Below are 21,006 nucleotides of genomic sequence, written 5' to 3'. Positions count from 1 at the left end.
ATACCACCAACAGACATACTGCCAAACAGAAAGAACCAATCAGACGCTGAAACAATATCTTCATTGCTTTTCATCTTTTTCTTAGGATAACTGGGCTTTCTGCTTTCAATGGCTGAGTTTACTTACTTCAATCCCCCACCAGTCAGTTGCCATAGTTTGAGAACTGTGGTTTCGATCCTGCCTTTTTTTATTCCCATTTAAATGTTATTATTGTTTGCTGTTGAACAGTGTAGACTTGGTACAGGTCAGGGACACGGCCCGATCAGCTTCTTAATACACATATAAGATGACAAAGTCCAACCATAGAAATACTGTAATTATGCTAAGTGCAAACTGACAAAAGATAATTCAATCCCGGAGAGATATGAGGTCAAATGTCCAGTGCAGGGGCAGAGTGGGATGTTCTACCTGTTTACATTGAGCAAGAGAAAAAACAGAGCATAAACCTAAAGAATAAATAAATATTCCCAATAATAGACTGGTAAGTGGATAAAGGAAAAGAATATGCCAAGTTGTAGTCCCTAAAAATGAATGCTTGTGTAGGGATAGGTAAATCCGTTATCTGCTGTTGATAGCATCATAACCTGGAAAATAAAAAAGAAAGTACCGTATTTTTCGCTCCATAAGACGCACCCTGACCATAAGACGGACCCTGACCATAAGACGCACCTGACCATGGTATGAGTGGGAGTCGGAGGTGTGTGTGTGAGAGCTGAGGCGGCGGGGCTGACAGTGTACCAGCGTTATTTACCTCTTCCACAATGCCGCTGCCTGTGTTGCCTGTGTCTAACATCTGCATACTGAGACTCCTCCCTTTCCCTGTCATGTGGCATGACACAGGAAGGTGAGAACCAGGTCAGACACAGAAGTTAGACAACAGCAACACGGGCAGCGGCATTATGGAAGAGGTAAATAACGCTGGTACACTCTGAGCCCCGCCGCCTCAGCTCTCACACACACACACATATCACCCTGCGGGTGCCGCTGGACGCATGTGGTGTGTGTGTGACAGCTGAGGTGGCAGAGCTGCTGGCGCAGGAGATTGTCGAGACCTGGGCGGAATATTCACTCCATAAGACGCACAGACATTTTTGGCCGCCGTTTGGGGAAAAAAAGTGCGTCTTACGGAGCGAAAAATACGGTAACTAAGAGAGATGAGGAAAAGCGGTATAAAACAGATTGAATGGAGAAGGATACAATACAAGGATGGGTAGGGATATTGGAGACACGAAGGGGAAGGGAGGGAAGGGAAGACAGGGAAGAATGGGGAGGGAAGGCGGGGGAAGGGAGGTTGGAAGACAGTTCCCCATGTCATTCTCTACAAGAGAGCAGTGTATAATCAAACCTTAGGTGTTTGGAAAGTAGGGGCATAAGGAGAAGGGCAGGAACATCAGATGAAGGCTGTGAACCCAGACTTTTTTACCCCTTGAAATAGTATTTTATATTTGTGCTATATGGCTGTCCATTTTGTAGATGAATTTTACTCCATTAAAAACAGTTTGTCAATACTGTAGTACAGGGCTCAAAATTTCAGGTCCTGAGCTACTAGCCAGGCCTTCGAAGTTACTCGCCACCAGTTGCCCTTCATAACACAAACAAACACACACAGGGCACAACGCGCACACAGCACAACACACATACAGCCACAGCACAACGCACAGGACATTACACATACAGCCACAGCACAACGCACAGAGCATTACACATACAGCCACAGCACAACGCACAGAGCATTACACATACACATTTCATCTGAAATACATTTTTAGTATTCCCACATGTCTAATAATATGCGTGTGAGGGAGGGGGGGCAGTTTTTACTTTTTTTAAATAATTTTTTATTATTTTTATTTTTTTTTTATTTGTATTGTATTATTTATTTATTTACAGTGTGGGGGGGGGGGCTTCAGGGAAATATTAGGGGTCCAAACAGACCGCTGACATTTCCCTTTTAAAATAGAAAAGAAATTGAGGACACCAAATCCTCAATTTCTATTTTCTACAGCCTCAGCACTCAATGAATGGGAGGCACTCAGTACAGAGGCTTCCCATTCATTCAGACACTGATAGTAAAATATTTACTATCAATAGTTTCTGAATGGGGAGGAGCCTCTGTACTGAGTGCTACTCCCCATTGAGGAAATCCAGAATGAACAGGCTGTAATGTAAATCACAGCCTGTTCATTCATAACTGGGGACACATAGCGCTATGTGTCCCCAGTTATTTACAAACACTGGAGTGATCAGACGATCGCTCCAGTGTTTGTCCTTCTCACACGGAGGATCGGTAAATATCATTGATAGTTACCGATCCCCCGCCCTGCCTCGCACAGAGCCGCTGTCATCCTGAAACTGACAGGATGACAGCGGCTCCGATCTCCTCGCCGCTCGGCCATCCTGACAGCTGCGGGCGCGGCTTCTCTCCCTCTCGGGGAGGCCTCTCTCCTCGCGGCTTCTCTACCGCTCGGCCATCCTGACAGCAGGCAGCGCTCCCTCCTGCGACCCCGGACGGACGGACGAGGGAGCGCTGTCATCATGTCGGTGAGGAGGAGAGAAGCCGCCCCGAGGAGTGCCTGACACAATGGCTTAATTTCCACTCGCCCCCACGCAATTTTCACTCGCAATTTGCGAGGGGGCGAGTTGAAATTTTGAGCCCTGCTGTAGTATATAAGTTGTGCTGTAGTGCAAACAGCATAATGATAGCAGGAGAAAAAAAAGATGAATATATTGGTCCATATTTCATCCATAAGTGCTTCTCTATAATCTGTCTAGTCACAGGCTGGGGAAGGGACAAGATCTGTAAGTGTTACTGAACTGCAGCAGAAAAAAAACAGGTCCCCTGCCTTGCCAAGAAAGACTTTACTCCATGGCAGAACTGTGTAAATCTCAGGACTAAAAGAACAAACATACAAATCCTTTGGTGGGTAAAACAGCTTCCCTATATGCATTTCATATGTGTAGTTATCTGCTTGCCTGGAGTGCCACTTTAAGCACTGGTGGTAGAGAGGCCCTCCCAGCCCCTGGTCAGTAGCTCAACAGCACTAGGTGAAAGAATTTCAGCAACAAAACAAAGATATTTTCAGACTTGCCAGCATGTGCTAATGTGACTAAAGATGATATTGTCACACAGACCAGGTTTGTGTCTTAAAGAGACCTTGACATAAAAAAAAGGGGAAAAAGTCACACACACAATAGTACACAAAGAGTACAGTGATACTACTTACAATACCTCTTCTGTTGCCACTTATCTTTGCTCTCTTGCAGACCTACAGCTACCACTAGGATCTTAAGCATCAACACTTCCAGGTATGTTGTATGTCAGCATCTTCCCGCTACACACTGTGGCTTCTCCCCCTGGCCATTATGTCACTAGTGTGCACCCTTACAAGCAGGCTAACTCCACTATATAGTGTATGACACTCAGTGGCGGAGCTAAGGAACAAAGGGCCCTGGTGCAAGATTTTTTTTTGGGCCCCCCCCCATAAACCCACAAACACAGCGCTCTCCTTTTGCAGCGCTCGGCCGGCTGTCACTTTCTCTCCTCCCCGTTGGGACACAGAGCAGCGCCCAGCGGGGAGAAAAGAAAGCAGGGATGTGCCGCTGTTTCGGCAGAAAGATTGCACTTTCGGCATTATGCCAAAAGTGCCATATCCGGCCAATATGTTTTGGCGGCCGATATATCGGTGCATCCCTAATATTTACAGCAATGCAGAATGACACATGATATAGAGGACTACACATTCCAGCAATACTTTATATAACAATAGCATTTCTGTATAAAGTACTGCTGAGATTTGTAGTCCTCAGCAGGCGATTGCTTGTAAGTCATACAGCAATCGCCTGCTGATAAAAGCGGTACCAAGAGCGCGGCTGCCGAAGCAGCCGTGTTCTTGTTTTAACCACTTCTGCGGGCCACGGTCTATAGACGTACTGCGACCCAGAAGTGGTTAAAGTGACATTAAAGTCAATTTTTTTTATCCCTCCTCCCAATGTTAATGTCAGCACTCACCTTAACTGGTGTCTCTTAAAGGAGACCTATGGGGTTAACACTTTTCCCCATAGTTCAGCTCAGGGTAACGGGAGGACACAAACTAGCGTCCTCCCGTCACCCTAGGCTCACCTATTCTTACCTTGCGTCTCTCCTCGTCTCCCGCCGAAAATCCAAACTGAATTCTTGCTTGGGCCCCCCCAGAGCCTGAGGCCCCGGGCGCCCGCACCGCCTGCACCGGCGGTAGTTCCGCCACTGATGTCACTACAAGTACTTGATATATGGTGGTTTACTCCAGTCCAGCATAAGCTGCTCAAGCGCTCTCGTTCTAGACAAAACATTGCTTGTTGCTATCTGCAGGTGGAGCACACAGAGAAGCTGGTATGGTCCTTGAATTGTACATTACCAGATAGCAACACATGGAAAAGCACTGATAGAGAAACCTAACTTGGGCAAATGAAACATGGTACTGAATTGTTGAGGAAAAGCAAAGTCAGAAAGAGTTCAGAAGACCTGACAAAGCTCATGCCAACCACCAGGCAAAAGCAAAGCCTGAATATAGTCTACCTTTTGATCAGGTGCATGCTGATTGCTCTGACCCCACTTTAAGCAGTGCTAATGAGGCAATGTGTGTAACTGCAGAATGAGCAGGACATAGTGTTTAGGAACACCCAGAAGATGACATTGGTGAACATGCAGGCCCCACCTATCTAAACCTTCTTACACACTGATATGCAAACACAGTACAGCCGTGGGTGCATTGTTTTAGTATGGAGCATTTAACGGAGCAGCCATGCATAGAGAAGAAACCAGAATTTTTAACTGCTAGTCGGGAGGAGAATATACAGCCACCAGAAAAGATCTGTAGGAGAAAATTGTGGAAGACAGCAGGCAATTGTGGAAGAGAGCAGAGGGACAAAATGGGCAATACAGGACATCAGTGTGACACTGTGAAGTAGAGCTGTGGGTAGCTAGTTTAAAGTGAGCAAAACACAGGTTTACTTTATGCAAGACTTTTATGGATCACCATATTGAGTTCCAATAATTAGCAACTCACAGGGCAGCTATAGGGCTGATGCTCTCCCCTACTGTACTGGGATTTATACCACTTTAGGGTTTATTGTTTTTCTATATTTTTTGCTGAATAGTGTGTACAAGAAATATGGACAAATGGACAAATTTGACAAAAAGACAAATGGAGAGTCACCCCGCACTCCCTACAGCGCTCCCGGCCTGTGCAATGATGGTGCTTGCAGTGATGATCACGGATGGCACCGTGCAAACAAACAGCAAGATACAGGATCACCAGCACTCAGTAATATCGTTCCAATAACAAATGTCCATTTATTCGGACAGATCGTCACAATGCAATAAGCCAAGGGTCCCTTCATCAGGGTGAAAATGTGACGTGATGTGACTTCACATTTTCGCCCTGACGATATTACTGAGTGCTGGTGATTCCTGTATCTTGCAAGAAATATAGCAATCTCTTCATTGCTATGTGCATAGAATACAGCCCATTGAAACTGGAAAAAAGGCCCTTAGAGTTACTTGTAGCCTTGTCATGAAATTCTTTGCAAAGCAAAACTAACTCATGTCGTCAAGATAAAACCTGCATCAGGGTTCAAGCCGTGGATATTTTGTGCGTGGCACTATTTTGCCTAAATGCTTGCAATTATGAATTGATTTTTATAAAATGTAAATATGCTATCAGCATATTTTGGGGGGAATTTATCAATGTCGCATCATCAGTGTCTTTTAACCTGTTGTATCCCTGAATTTCTAGTGTATATAGCGACACATTTATTATCCTAGTTTATGTTTTATTCCTAAATACCTCTGGAAGGAGAACTGCCTCTAAATTGTCCATAAATTGTCCCGATCTCTAAACTGTCTCTAAATTGTTGCAAGCTTGCTGGGAACCTCCTGAATGACAGCTGAATAGCTCTAAAGCACTCAGCTGACTTGAGGAAGTGAAGATTAATTATCTTTGCGCTACTTTAAGAAGTGCTCAGGAGGTCTTCTAGGATGTGCAATAATTTGGAGGTCATTCACGGTCTTAAATGCTGGATGCAAATACCACATAGTTGAAATATTATGGAAAATGTTGTAAAACGTGCAGTGAGTCGCAAAAATAAATATGTCACATGAACACTTACAGAGTTATTCACAACAAGGTGAAGAGTTTGGAGAAGGCAGGAGAAGTAAACAATCTAGGACAACATAGCTGATTTGGAATAATTCTCCAATTCAGCTCATTTTCCAATTCAGCTATGTTGTCCTAGATTGTTCACTTCTCCTGCCTTCCCCAAACTCTTCACCCTCTTGTGAATAACCCTGTTGCAGAACAGAAATACTATTCTGCGGTTAGTTAGCATGACATTTTGGTCTTTGCGCCTAAAAATGTCATAGCAATAACATTCATAAATGCCCTCCATTATGTTTTGATTTAAAATATGTGCAGAGCATTGTGTTGCTCCAAACTGGTTGAAGTAAGCTTAGGTCGGTCAGTAAAACTAACCTGGGGGCAGGCCCCACATACCCCTGTCATCGGAAGTACTCTTATCAACTGCTCATTAGTGACTGCACTACATTGTGATGAGTAGGAGTGCAGTGGAAGTGAAACAGTTAAAAAAAAAAGTTCTCTTTTGAAGCATTAAGTTTCAGTGTTGACCCAGGGACTAGAGTAAATTGAGAATAGTTCCTAAATCTATAATGGCTCACCAAAAAGCAAACTCATTAAGCTTAGAGGACATACCTTATCACTCAGTGATCATGCAGCATACAGTATACAACCATCCCTTTATATTGATTTTGATTTATTTAGAACCTTGCTTTCATCAATGTGATTGGTTAAGAATGGTTAGTTCTTAAAGCCTGTAACCTATAGACAAGGGAATACACCAAAATATTATTGAGCATTATGCCAGGACTACTGTAGGGTGCAGTACATGCATTAGGACATTGATGGCAAACATTAAAATAGGCGACAAGGCTCCACGGCTGCCCAGGAGACTTAACCACAGCTAAGTGATATATTATATGTAACTAATTTTATAAATGTATGTCCTATTTCTTTTTTGTCTCAGTTTATTCCTTTTTCACTCACTCCTAAGAAGTTTAACTCTATTTATAACACTACAAGGGAGCACACCTAAAGGCAAAACTGGAAGAAGTGGGTGAGGCAAGCCTTCTGAAAAGCCCTACTTATGAATAAGTTAATGGCTTTCCATGGAGCAGTGCAGCAATATTTCAAGATGAAAGGGAGTATGTGCAGTTACTTTGTGGTGTCTGCTTTTAGAGTTTAGATTCACATGCTTATCTTTGTAAAGGGTTTACTTCTTCCATTGTTCTATGGCTTACATCTCTATGTACACTATCTACATTTGCTATTGGATTGTATTTATTTATTGATTATTTATATGAGATAGTGATACAGCAAAACAATTGCAGTTTATATTTGTCTTTTCTTTTATTATACTAAACATTTTCATTCTTTTTGCCTTTCCTTTCAGTCTGGGAAATGGCTCCATTAGAATGACGTGATAAAATTAGATTAAGTGAATGCCAGATAAGGCCACACTATTAAAATATTGCATGGTCTTGTTTAGTGATATGCATTTATAAAAAATAATATATTGAGTATTATTTATATGCCTGATGTTTTCATTAAATACAACTGAATTTGGGGCATTTACAATAATTATAGATTTTTTGTATTAATGCAAGTCAAAAGATTTAGTTTAAACTCTTTAATAAAACATTTAATTTCCCCCACTAATCCTTCAAATTGAATGCCTTCACTTAAAAGATGACACTGACATTGCATAAATCAATATTTATTGATCCTATCTAAAGTCAGCATATGTACACTGAGTCACATAAATCTTTCCATTCTGTATATATTTTCTTGCAGACTAATTCTGTCTCATGTGCTTTATGACCTAGCAACAGTAAGCTAAAAAAAAAAGTAATCTCTTTGTTCAGGTGAGTCCTGTGAAAAAATATTTAAAGTAAATCTGTCACAAACTTGAGCAATTCAGACTGATCATGTGAAGAACAATCCATAAGTAGAGTCTATCTTTAGTGGAAATGGCATGTAAAAATGTTCAGTAGATCCAGACATAAAGGCAGCTGAAGTGGTCAACAAAGTGCAACTATTTCTGTAAATGACAAACTTGGCCCTAGGAAGGATCAGGAAGGGACAGGAGTGGGAGTAAAGCTCAATTTTTACAGGAAAAGAATCGCCCCGTCGTGATTGGGCGGCGGCGGACCGTAGTGTGCGGCCGCCGGCCGGCGGACACCTTACACCGGCGGCCACAACTTCCCCACGGTGGCCTTGTGGGAAATCCGGGCCTGTGTCTATATCTCTGGATGTGATCATTTTGACATGCAGTTTTCAATGATGGTAACCGCTGATTGTTCTCAGCATATGCCAAGTTTCAAAATCCTTTTCTTGGAGTTCATCAACAGACATTCAGAAAATTCAGGAACATTTGATTTTAATCCCACCTTTAGGAGGAATGAAACATGTGAAGGTCTTGTTCCACTCCTTACCGGATGTCCCGATAGCAGGGAAGGGTGCTTGCAGTGACTGCGGATGGCTCCGCCTGTTACATGAATTGTTTGTGAGAATGTCACCAGCACTCTAGAAGTCCTTTCAGGATAACCAAGTGTTCATTTATTAATGTCAAATGAAGACGAGCGCTTTCGGGGCCACGCGGGGTCCTTCATCAGGCTTAACATTGACATAAAGCCTGATGAAGTGACTCTGCGTGGCCCCGAAAGGGCTCATCTTCATTTGACATGGTTCTTAATAAATGAACACTTGGTTATCCTAAAAATTACTTCTGGAGTACTGGTGACATTCTTACAAACGATTTAGGAGGAATGGGTCACTGACAAACAAAAAAGCTGTTGGCCAGCAAGGTATAACCTCTTCCACTCCCATGATGCTTCAGTTTAAGTTCCCCTAAAACTGTAGGTTTTAGGGGAAGATCGCAAAGGGGTTGGACCTCTGTCACTTGATAAATTCTGAGTAAAAAAATCCTGTTTTCTCGATCGTTCATCATGCGACACAAAATCAGTAGAATTCAGGACCAACGGGATGTCGCAAAGCAGTCCAACAGAGGGGAAAGCAACACAGCAACAACAATGCTAGCAGCCCTGAAAACAAAGACAGTGGGAACAAAACAACACTGTGGGTAGCCTGCAGCTTAAATAGCTGCCTAAAGGACCTTGCAGTATGTCATAAGCTGGCATTCGCTGGTGCACAAAGATTTACCTGGTAAAACATAGATGTGTGAAAGAAGGAGCAGGTGGAGACCTTGCAAATCAGGGAAACAGAAGCTTGATGCTGAAAAGCCCAGAAAGCACTCAGATGATGGAGGCTTTGCCTCAACCTGGAAGGCTTAAAAAAGAACCAGCCTAAGCCACCTAGAAAATGTGAGATAGGATGTCCCATACTGGGACCCTCAGGGATGACAATGAGACAGTCAGTGTATTTTAGCGAAGATGTAGCTGAACGGTAAACCCAGCTCTAACAGTATCCAAGTGAAGGAGAGAAATCTTTGTAGGAGGAAGGGGAGTAGGAAAGAGTGATGGAAGAACATTTGCCTGGTTATGATGGAAGGCAGACACCACGTTTGAACAAAAGAAGGTTCTTAGGACAACCTTGTCCTTTTGCTGAACTATAAAACATTCTTTACAAGACAAGGCTGCTAACGTGGACACTCTTCTTATAATGGTGATGGCAACAAGGAGGGCCACCTTGTGAGTGAGAGCTGAAAGCAGAATATCCCTTATATGTTTAAAAGACAGTCTTTGAAGAGCCAAAAAACAGGTTTAGATTCCAGGGAGTCACTAGAGCCCAGATAGCAAGCAATTGAGCTGCAAGTTTGAAAATGACTTGCTAAACTATTGCAGACTTGCCAAGCTTCACAATTGTGTTGCACAATTACAGCAAGTCTGCATGACAAGTCTCCAGATCAACATGCTTTGCAAAAGTGCTGTACACTTGCAGAGCTCTTGCTAAGACCTGCAGGACTCTTGCTGTAGACTTGCCAAGCAAATTTGCTACAAATTCAAAAGTGTCAACTAGAACTTGTGCTGCAAGTGTTCTGCAAGTCTACAACTTGCCTGGAATTTGTGCAGTAAGTTAACAAGAATTACAATTTAACCCTGCCACAAGTTTGTGGCAAGTTATCCTTGCTATCTGGGAGGCTGTACAGCTAGAACTATGTAGGTTACACTTTGTGAAAAGGAGTGCAAAGAAATTGGTCTAGACCAGGGGTCAGCAACCTGTGGATCCAGAGCCGCATGTGGCTCTTTCATCCCTCTGCTGCGGCTCCCTGTCCAGGTCCGGTCCTGGGCACCCCCCCCCCTGGTGGAATATGTGGCATTGCAGGGTCCCGGGGCCCCAAACGGCCAAAGGGCTTCTCAGCAAGGGGGCGGGTCCTGTGACTCACCTCCACTCCTGGCCGCGTCCCTAGTAACAGGCAGCGGGAGAGGAGAAGTGTGTGCCACACGCCCCGCCCCCCGCACACCGTCTGGCTGGGATGCTGGCTGTGAGGCTTGGCAGATGAGTCCGAATGAGGGGCGGGGGCGGGTATGGGTGTAACTGTTTGTTGTTATTTCATTTAATTAGAAAAGTGGATTATAATGGGCAACATTACACTGTAATGTTGCTTATTATAATGTTGCCTATTATAATCTATTTCTCTGATTAAATGATTAGACATGGCCGTTGTTCTATTAAAGTTTGTGACTAGGTTGGAATGTGTGACCTGTGACGTGGTCACAAATTTCAATGTAATCCCGCCCAGTAAAAAACGATATATGACGTGTTATCATCATTTTAGATGTCAAAAGGGTTTTGTGGCTCCCGGTGTTTTCTTTTCTGTGGGAAACGGGTCCAAATGGCTCTTTGAGTGTTTAAGGGTGCTGACCCCTGGTCTAGACCAGTGGTTCTCAACCTGTGTAACCTTAGGAACCACATTTGTCCTTGGTCATTAAGTTGCAACCCAAGTTGCACTGCGCTGGACTGCATGGCATTGTGGTACCGTGCATTCCAGTGCGGGAGATTGAACTGTGGGTTTTAGGTGCATTTGGGGTGCCATTCAAGTGAATGGCAATGCAATGCACCTCCCGCACTAGACCACACAGTAGGTTCGATTGCGTGGTACAGTGCGTTAATCACACAGGACTGAGCAATTAGTTTACAGTACTACTGCAAATGGGCCCTCAAAAACAATGACAAACAAGCACAATCACAGACACAATCTCACACACACACTCCAAGATAATTTTTTATTTGTTTTTCTTTTTTTTCCAGATCCACCCACTCTCTACTTACGAGAACTGGATTGGATTCTCAGCCTGGGGCCCAGTGTTGGCTGCTGTGCTGTAATGGAGCTCCATCCATATCTGCATTGCTTGTACAGCTCCCTTGCATGCCCTGTAGAGGTGCCAAGAGCCAGAATGTGATGTTACTATGGTCCAGGCACCTCTATAGGGCACGCTAGGGAGCTATAAGCAATGCACATATGGATGGAGCTCCCTCACGGCCATACCTCCAGCCCACCCCAAGCTGACACTCGGTGCAGGGCAGCATATTTTTAATGGTTGCTTGGCACGAGAACTGACACTGTTGTGCTAGGGGGAGGCTGGGGAGCCTCTCAACTACTGCAGTGGAAAGGCACAAAGCGACCCACTGAACACAGGGTTGCAACCCACTTTTGGGTCGCGACGTACCAGTTGAGAATCACGGGTCTAGATTGTCCCTTAATAGTAGAACTGAGATTTGCCCCTCAATGATTCTCAAAGCCAGTTGTTGATAGGGTTGATGTGCTGGGAAGATGGAGACATGCAAGTAAGCGTCCTTGATGTCCACAGAGGCCAAAAAGTCCCCTGTGTGAAGAGGGGCTATGACTGACCTTTTGAAATGCATTTGAAATTTCTTCACTCAAAGAAAGACAGTGCTTTGAGATCCAGAACGGGGCTGGTGCCCCCTTTTGATTTGGGGACAGTGAACAGGTTCAAGTAAAAACATTTCCACTTGAAATACAACAGCAATAACCTCTTTAAAGGAGAACTATGAGGTGAGTGCTTTTCACTCACCTCATAGTTCTAGCCGACCTGTGACAATGAGACTGTCACAGGTCGGCTCAGTAGACCGGGAAGTGAGTGAACACATACCGGCGTTCGCTCACTTCTCGATCCTGTCACGGCTCTCTGCCGTGACAGGGGAGAGGCTGGATTCCCCCCTCCGATCCTCCAGCGCTGACTGGGGGAACGGACGGGGAAGGGGCGGGTACAGCTGGCTCTGCCTCTAGATAGGCAGAGCCAGCTGTCACTCACGCAGCTGGGCGAATCCAGACATAATTGTCGGGATCCGCTTCAGCGTCTCAGTATATCGCGAGCTGCAGCTCGCGGTATGCTGAGCTTTGGGTGACGGGAGGACGCTAGTTTGTGTCCTCCCGTTACCCTAAGGAGAACTATGGGGAAAAGCCCTAACCCCATAGTTCTCCTTTAAGGTCTGCCAATGCAGCACAGGGATCTGTTAGTCTTTGCAGGGAAGTTGGCAGATTTGACAAAATGATGTGGGGTGGAGGTAGAGATCGAAACCCTAGCTTTTAGCCCCTGGAAACCACTTCTGTCGCCCAGAAATCTAAAATGCATCTACAAAGGTTAATAGACGTCCCCCACTTTGGGAAATGTGAGTGTCCCCTCATTGTAAGGAGGACTTGTTTGTATGTTTGGAAGATTAGGGAGTCCAGGGTTTGCAATTAAACTGGTATCCAGACTTCAGTCTGGAATTTGAAGCCTGGGAAAAAAAAGGAATGTGGTTTGCCTTCAGGGGCGATTTGCGAGATTGAGGCTTAGGGGACAATTGCCAAGCACCTTCAGTGTCAGGTTGGGGCAAGTACGTGGCATTCTTAAACTGGTCATCGTAGTTATTACAATTACAAGCTGATTGTTTCATTCCTTTGGATTCACCAAGAGCTATGATTGTAGATTGCATAGTACACAACATAAAAGCAATATGCAGCAGGTCCGCCTTTATGTTGTGTTTTATGCCATCTACAATTATTTTATGCAAGTAGTTTTTTTTAATAAAATCTAAATTTTAGCATCTCAGTGTGCACTATGTTTTGTACAATTTGTATCTTTTGGACAATTGAATAAAGAGCTATTCTGAATAAGGGTGCTATCCCTCACAAGCTGAAGGGGATTGGTGTGTCTCGACCATGTTAGGTCCTTCCATAAGGTGAGAGGCGCTCTGGAGAGGGTATACACTTGGGGGAAGAACTTGTCCTGATGGTGGAGGTGCAGCACTGTGACAGCTGGCCAGCTCAGGACTTCTGGTGAGTATAAATTTATTTTTGAACCTAAACAAAAACTTAACCCTTGCAGTGCAGGGGTAGTCCCACTGCAAAGGTTAACACATTTTTTCCCAATACTTCGTCTTTAAACAAATTTCTTGTCCCGACACCAAAACAGTAGTTAAGTATCGCAGCGCTGAATACTGAAAAATGGCCTGGTCAGGAAGGGGGTCTAAACACCTGGTCTTGAAGTGGTTAAACAAGAATACACAGGGAGTGAGCACACACGCCTCGAGGCTCTGCACATCACGTGTCTTCTAGGGAAACCCATGTAATAGGGTCCCAGGCTCCCAGCTGTCCCTCTGGCTGGGTGTCCGCCCCCTTTTTTCTTGCACAACGCTGATTGGACACGCAGCTTCTGTGCCAGCGAACATACGGTACAGATACACTGATATTTCCCGCTTTTGCAGGACGGCATTCTGCTCCAATCAGTAAGCTCGCTAGTGTCAGGGACGCGACTCCTGATTGGCTGCAGCTTGTGTGACGCTGAGTGAGGGTGGGGGGACTAGGAGGCTGTGAATGAAGGATTGTCCCGGGAGAGAGGTGTATGGAGAGCGGTCAATATGAGTGAAGAGTTGGCCGGGTCCCTCACGCCTCCATTCTCACCGTACTTCTCCGAGAACCCGGAGCCGGGGGGCAGCGAACACTGCAAACCACTGCGCTTCTCGTGTGCCCAGGACAGTGCCCGAGATGGCGGGAAAAGCTTTCCCTTTGATTCCTATCTCACCAGCGGCTCTCTGAGAAGGTGAGACACGGGTCACATGGGGACGTGTCTGTGCTCCGATACAAATAACGTATGTACTATGAAGAGGTGCTTCACTCCCCCACTTTTTCTTCCCCCTCTTACATTGGAGGGAATTAATAAAAACCTGGAGCAGACAGAATCCGTAGCAGTTGCCCCTGGCAACCAATCAGCTCTTCTCTTTCATTTTCAAAGCTTAATTGAAGGGCGCCACTGATTGGTTACCATGAGAAAACTGTTCCAATTTTCAAGCATTCCCCCATTGCTGGGTTGTCCTCAAATAACATACTCCTGCGCATTGACTCCAGTGTTACTATGCTGTGATCTGCTAATCTGCTGCACACCAGATCCCCTGCCGCCATCTTCCTTTTTGATGTCATTGGGAGCCCACTGATGACGTGCTGCCAGATCTGTCCATTCTGGCTGCTGTGTTGATATAGCAGGACTGTAACAATGAATGGAATTACCCCCCCTCCAATCTGAACCATGCTGCAGCATGGCACTGTGTTGTTAGATATAGCGCCAATAGATGCTTACTTTTGGTCACAAAAATCGACTTCTGTGACCCATAAAAGAATTCCAAAAAGGTTCAATTTTTAGATTAAAGTGATGCTCTTAAAGGAGAACTATGGGGTTAGGGCTTTTCCCCATAGTTCTCTGAAGGGTAACGGGAGGACACAAACTAGTGTCCTCCCGTTACCCAAAGCTCAGTATACCGCGAGCTGTAGCTCGCGGTATACTGAGATGCCGCAGCTGAAACGGATCCCAGCAATTATGTCTGGATGCGCCCAGCTGCGTCAGTGACAGCTGGCTCTGCCTATCTAGAGGCAGAACCAGCTGTACCCTCCCCCGTCCGTTCCACCAATCAGCGCTGGAGGATTGGACAGGGGAGGGGAGAATCCTGTCACGGCTCTCTGCAGTGACGGGATAGAGAAGTGAGCGAGCGCCGGTATGTGTTCGCTCACTTCCCGATCTACTGAGCCCACCTGTGACAGTTTCATTGTCACAGGTCGACTCAGATTATGAGGCTGAGTGAAAATCACTCGTCTCATAATTCTCCTTTTAATGTAGAAAGCCCAAGGAGCCTTAGCTGTCTTGCACCACCAGGACATGGCCCTGATAATGAGACATCTTCATGTAAAGTTGACAGGGCAACCAGCACTTCAGGGAGTGTCGTATTCTCTTGTGTCCCTTTAGTGCTCAGTGGTTCCTCCTGCCGACCTCCATGCAATGTAGGACGCTGTAACGATTCCTGGTGGTCGGCAGGAGGAATCCCTGAGTGCTGCAGGGGACATGAGAATACAATATCCCAGAAGCATTAGTTGCCCTGCAGACGTCACATGAAGATTTCTTCTGAACAGGGCAGTGTCAGCAGGACAAATAGGAGCATGAATCTACCCAGTGGGGATGCACACAGCGATGAAAAAAATGTTGGCCGAGTGTCTAACCCTCTTAGAACTAGGTCACACCAAGTGCGGACCAGATGCAGAGCAGTTGTAGAACGCATCAAAAATGCATCCAATGGTATTATGGGCTCTAGTTCACACCACTGCAGCATGCCCTATTCTTTCTGCTCTGGTACGCACCAAAACGCATGCAAACGTGTCAGAAATGCATGCAAACGCACTGAAAGCCCATTTTAGGCTAAACAAATTATAATTTGTTTTAAGGGTCCGGAACGCGGCAAAACCCACTGCACGTGCAGAAACTCATGCAGATCTGGTCCGGATTTGGTGTCAACAAGCCCTTACACTGGAAAAAAAAAATGGATTGGCTTTATATACACTTAAAAAAAACTGTTATACCAAGGGTTCGTTTTAGTGTAACTATTTTAGACATACAAATGGTGTTTACTTTTATCTCTGCTACAAAGTTTCTACTTTATCTGTATTCTCATGTTTTTTGCTTTTAAATTGTTTTTACTTTATGAAAACGGCACACACTCCCATTATGCTGGCTGTGTAAGTAGGACTTGAATTGTCTGAAGAAGCTTGTAATGTTTTGTAGATGAGAGGTGGATGTATACATCTTTATTGTTGACTGATTCTTCTTGCAGGCTTTTGCTGAAGCTTGATCCTTCTCCAACTGATTATGAAACTGACACAGTAGAGATCTTTGGCTTCCAATGGGTAACTGAAACTGCTCTAGTGGAGTCAACAGATCTTCTGTTTGGATTGCTCAGGTAAGGTTTGGTTTGCAAAAATTAAAATTAGTTAAGCTGATCAATGCATATATCAAATGTGCACGTATCACCTCTTATTGTGAAGGAGTTTGCCTTTAACTAGTAAGTTTGTGGCTTTGCAGAAAAAGTGATTGACAGCACACTGACATGATCCAAAAGTGTATTTTTTATTGATCCACAAAATGAATAGCACAAGAGATGAACAGAAACTTCTAGCATGTTTCACGTACACAGGTTCTTAGGACTATGGATATGCCAGTGTGCCGCTATCCAGTTTTTCTGCAACAGTGTTACCAGTAACGAGCTGTACAAGCACCTGACCGTGGCGGGCAAGCCACCCGATCTGTAGCGACACTATGCTTTATTGAATTTGAAAGGCCGGCCATACACTGCTCTATTTTTCTCTTTCAACCTGCGGGCTGAAGGGAAAAAAATAGAGCCGATTCCTCCATCAACACTATCAGCATGTCGATTGAGGAATACAGCTGTTTGCATTTCTTCGGGTTTTAATTATTCTTTCACAATTTATTCACATATTTCATTTTAATTAATTTATTCCTTTATTATCACCCCCCTCCAGAAGCGCAGATTAACTTGTTTACATTTGTTTGCATTTTATACCCGAATAGAGCTGGCGGCTCATTGGCTGCTGGCTCTGATTGTACAAAGATTTTCAAACCAAAAGGATGCTGACAGCGGCACAACTTTGTGAATTTCAGCCAGTTCCTCAAAAACAGGCCGAGATCCATACAGTGTATGGGCAACCTAAGTTTGTAGCTTTCAGGTTAGGCTGCTGCACTCTAATCTTCTACGGAGGTTTGACTTAAACAGGAACTAACATTAATGTTTAAATCACTAGTGCCCAACAAGTGGCCTGCTGTGTTGCTTACCATGTAATCTGGTCTAAGCCCTCATTCACACTGAGCGTTTTTGTAGCGCTTTTTCTGTAAAAAAAAATTTCCATTCCTTTCTATGGCCATGTTCACATTGGGGGTCATGTCACTTGTAACAAAATTCCCGTTGCGTGATGAAAGTACACAAGCTTTTTAGCAGATTCTGCGCTTCTTGGCTCCATAGACTTCAATGCAAATGCTCAAAAACGTGCTGCTTTTATACGCGTAAAATGTGTGTCTGTCCATTCACACCAAAGTGCCGCAATCTGCTCATTAAAGGAGAACTATGAGGTGAGTGGTTTACACTCATCCTCCTAGTTAGAGCGGACGTGTGACATTGAAATTGTCACACGGCGACTCTATAGATCGGGAAGTGAGCGGACACATAACGTTGCTTGCTCACTTTCCGATTATTTCCCTGCAGAGAATGGTGACTATCAATCACGGCTCCCCGCAGGGATCCCCCCTCCTATCCTCCAGCACTGACTGGAGGAACAAAAGGGTGAGGGGGTGGGTACAGCTGGCTCTTTTGCAATGATGGCTGTCAGTGACTTATGCAGTCTAGCAGTAAGCCATGGAGCTGAGCGATCCAGCTACTGAGCGCTCCATAGGAATGCTGGCAGCAGGCAGTGTATATACAGGGTTACACAATGCTTCCGCCTTGCATTTACACAGGAAGTGACCAGGACTGGATTTTGCATTGGGCATCACAGTGTGGAGGGTTGACCGATGCCGACTGTCACTTTAACAGGACAAGTGAGTGGACGCGCTGTGGCCGGATCTGTGCAGTATTTGGGGAATCTGCATGTGCTGTGTGACAGTGTGTGACGTTTGCTTTCTTGTCACACATGAACTCTCCTCTCTTGCTGGCTGGAGCAATGCCATTTAACAAAGCATATTTCTCAATTCAGGGATGTGCTTTGCGTGATGATGGCTCCTGATTGGTAATAGCACTATCCAAGCATTTATCATTATGCAGAGCACAATGGAGGACTGGCACTGCGTTAGAAAAAAAGGGTTGTGCAATTTTAAGCACCTTAGGATGCACTAGCCGTCCATTCATTATACACAAACCGTTTTCTTGATTGTGTTTCATTGTAGTAATCATGGTAAATTTGTGAAAATTGAGCTGTTGTGGGACCCTGTGGACATGGTTGGGGGTTGCACTTAAGGCCCCCTATATTTCCTAAGTTGACTACCACTGTTCAGACACTGTCATGTAATAGAATACCTTCAGCACAGGGCATACCTTTTATAGGAGAGAGTGAGTACTTGCCTGTCCTGCTGCCTGCACCGGTCAACTCTTCTCTACTAACTGGTCTGCTGAGAAACTAGCATTCCAGAAGTGATGATCACTGCAGTCCCACACACTCCACAAATGGTTCCTCCTGCTGACCTCCTTGTCATTACTTTCTACTACTTTGACATGGAGGTCACCAAGAGGAACCAAGGAGAGCTTTGGGGAACCATGGATATCATTTTCCCCCACTCCCCCACAAATGGTTCCTCCTGCTGACCTCCTTGTCATTACTTTCTACTACTTTGACATGGAGGTCACCAAGAGGAACCAAGGAGAGCTTTGGGGAACCATGGAGATAATTTTCACCACGGACTTCGAGGGAACAGTTCTTTGCAACAGAGCATTGATTTGGAGCTAGGCCAGGGGGAGAGGCTAGTACTTACTCTGCTTTCCAGGTTTGTGCTTTGCTCAAACTGTTTATTAAGTGACAGGGTCTCAACAAGAGCTAATGTTTTTGTACCTCCTGTAAAGAGCAGCAATAAGATTGTTGACCATAGCATAAGCACTATGTTTGTGTAGCTGCTTAATAAAAGTAGTGCATGCATTTGTTTGGATGCATGGTCATCCATGTTATCACAAGGGGACATTATTTAAAGTCTATCTAAAGTGTTGGAAAAGTTCCCTCTTAGGCTTTGTACAGTTCTATGTTTTTCTTACATTTGTTCATTCTTATTTTTGATTAGGCAAAAAATAAATGCTCTTGAAAGTTTAAGTCAACCACTCTCCTTTGACTTTGGTAAGTCTTTATTCTTAAAGGGATTTCTACACTCAGTCTTGTTATAACATCAGCATTGTAATAGGAATACATACTGTGGTTTTTGATAATGCAACCAAAGCTTACTTTAAAAATCCCTTTTTATGTAGTGAGTGCTGACGAAAATTCAATATAGAAAAACTTACAATTAGGGATGCACCGAAATTCCAGGCGCCGAAAATGGTACTTTGGGGAAAATGCAGAAAGTGTCACAATGGGCAAAAATGCGCCTAAAAACTTCTCCCCTCCCTGCTGGGCACCAGTCTGTGTCCCGTCCAAACTCCGCTGCTCTCACCTGCCTGTGTCGGCAGAGGCAGCAGGAATTCTGAGGGGACATAAAGACCGGTGCCCAGCAGGGAGGGGGGAAGGTTTCAGGAGGACAAGCGGGGAGGAGATAGCTCAGGATGCCAAGTGGGGCTGGTGGCCGAGCTCTCCTCCTGCACTGCACCGCCCTGCTTGGCTCCTGTGACAGGCAGAGAGTTTTTTGATGCTGAGCAGTGAGCTGTCAGGAGGCTGGGCTCTCCTCCCTCACTGTCCCCGCTCAGCCTCCTGTGACAGCAAGTCAAGATGGAGAGCGGGTTATAAACATTTAGCTATCAGCTGATTGCTGAGTAGTTGTTAATAACGAAGGACATAGTATGCTGTGTCCCCAGTTATGAATAAACAGGTGCTACATCACTTCCTTTTCATTCATGATTGTGGACATAGTAACTGATGCTATATCTACAGTTTATGAATGGACAGGAACACTCAGTATAGAGGCTTCCTGTTCATTCATAACAGGGGCTGCAGAAAAAGAGGTTTGGGACTCTGTGTGCTCAACTTTTTTAAAATTTTGTTTCAAAAGATAAATATCTGTGTTTTATTTAGACCCCTGATATTCCCCCAAAGTCCCTGGCACTAAAGTAAAAAAAAAAAATTAAAAAGATGGGGGAGTCATTTTTGGTTTCGGCCTGACGATGGTTTTTTTTTTCAGTTTTGGCCTAAAAATGTATTTTCGGTGCATCTCTACAAACAATATTTGTTTTTTAGTTTTTGACCATAGATACTCTTTTCAGCGTGCAAATATGACTGAAATTCGACTGTGAAATGAACTGAATTATGTGATGAATGCTGTTCCTCCTGATTGTATAAACTTTCATGTAATGGTTATATAGTAAATTTGCTCATTGCTCTTTTTTAAAAGTATATTCCTCAATGCTGTTATCCTTAATCTTTCTTCACTACCTTGTGAGTCACTGACTTGTAATACACACGTAGTCAGCGGTATTTAAAAAGTCTGATCTCCGGTCCTGCTCATTTGTTTTGGGTCAGTGAGCTACTAAGCAGTGAAGCAAAGATGACAACACTGTAACCTGCACCCTCTGCAATGATAGCAGTATGTGGGCTGCCATTTCCAGCCTCCTCTAAAAATGGGGGGGATCTTGGCTTTAGATGGATGTTAAAGCAGAACTCCAGGAATTTCTTCATTAACCCTTGCAGTGGGCCTACCCCATGCACTGCAAGAGTTAAGTGTTCATTTGTGTCTAGCTGTTAACATAACACAGTTATACTCACCTGAAGCTCTGAGCTGCCCAGATATCATGGTGCTTTCTCCAGCATGTCTTCTCCTCTGGGGCACATTGGAATATTCCTCAGCATCCTCACTTCTATACACTGTTTATAGACGTGATGATCTACGGAACCCTAGACTGCTGCAGAAGAGAGGGAGAGACATTCCAGCTACCAGTCTAAAGGTGGCTATACACTTTACAACCCTCGCAA

At 44.5% G+C, this 21,006-nt stretch overlaps 1 protein-coding gene across 1 annotated transcript in view; it reads left to right on the top strand.

The window, feature by feature from the left end:
• The first annotated feature begins 13,877 nt into the window (after positions 1-13,877).
• Positions 13,878-21,006, top strand: part of MMS22L (MMS22 like, DNA repair protein) — a 64,892-nt gene continuing 57,763 nt past the window's right edge. Inside the window, exons 1-3 of the mRNA XM_018558803.1 lie at positions 13,878-14,116; positions 16,170-16,295; positions 19,172-19,224. Coding sequence (XP_018414305.1) covers positions 13,935-14,116; positions 16,170-16,295; positions 19,172-19,224 — 361 coding nt within the window. The 5' untranslated portion in view covers positions 13,878-13,934. The remainder of the gene's footprint in view (positions 14,117-16,169; positions 16,296-19,171; positions 19,225-21,006) is intronic.

The sequence above is a fragment of the Nanorana parkeri genome, unplaced genomic scaffold (assembly GCF_000935625.1).
Source record: "Nanorana parkeri isolate BGI_ZX_2015 unplaced genomic scaffold, ASM93562v1 scaffold360, whole genome shotgun sequence".
Lineage (NCBI taxonomy): Eukaryota > Metazoa > Chordata > Amphibia > Anura > Dicroglossidae > Nanorana > Nanorana parkeri.
The sequence above is the reverse complement of the archived record's forward strand: the minus strand, read 5'-3'. Positions and strand labels throughout refer to the sequence as shown.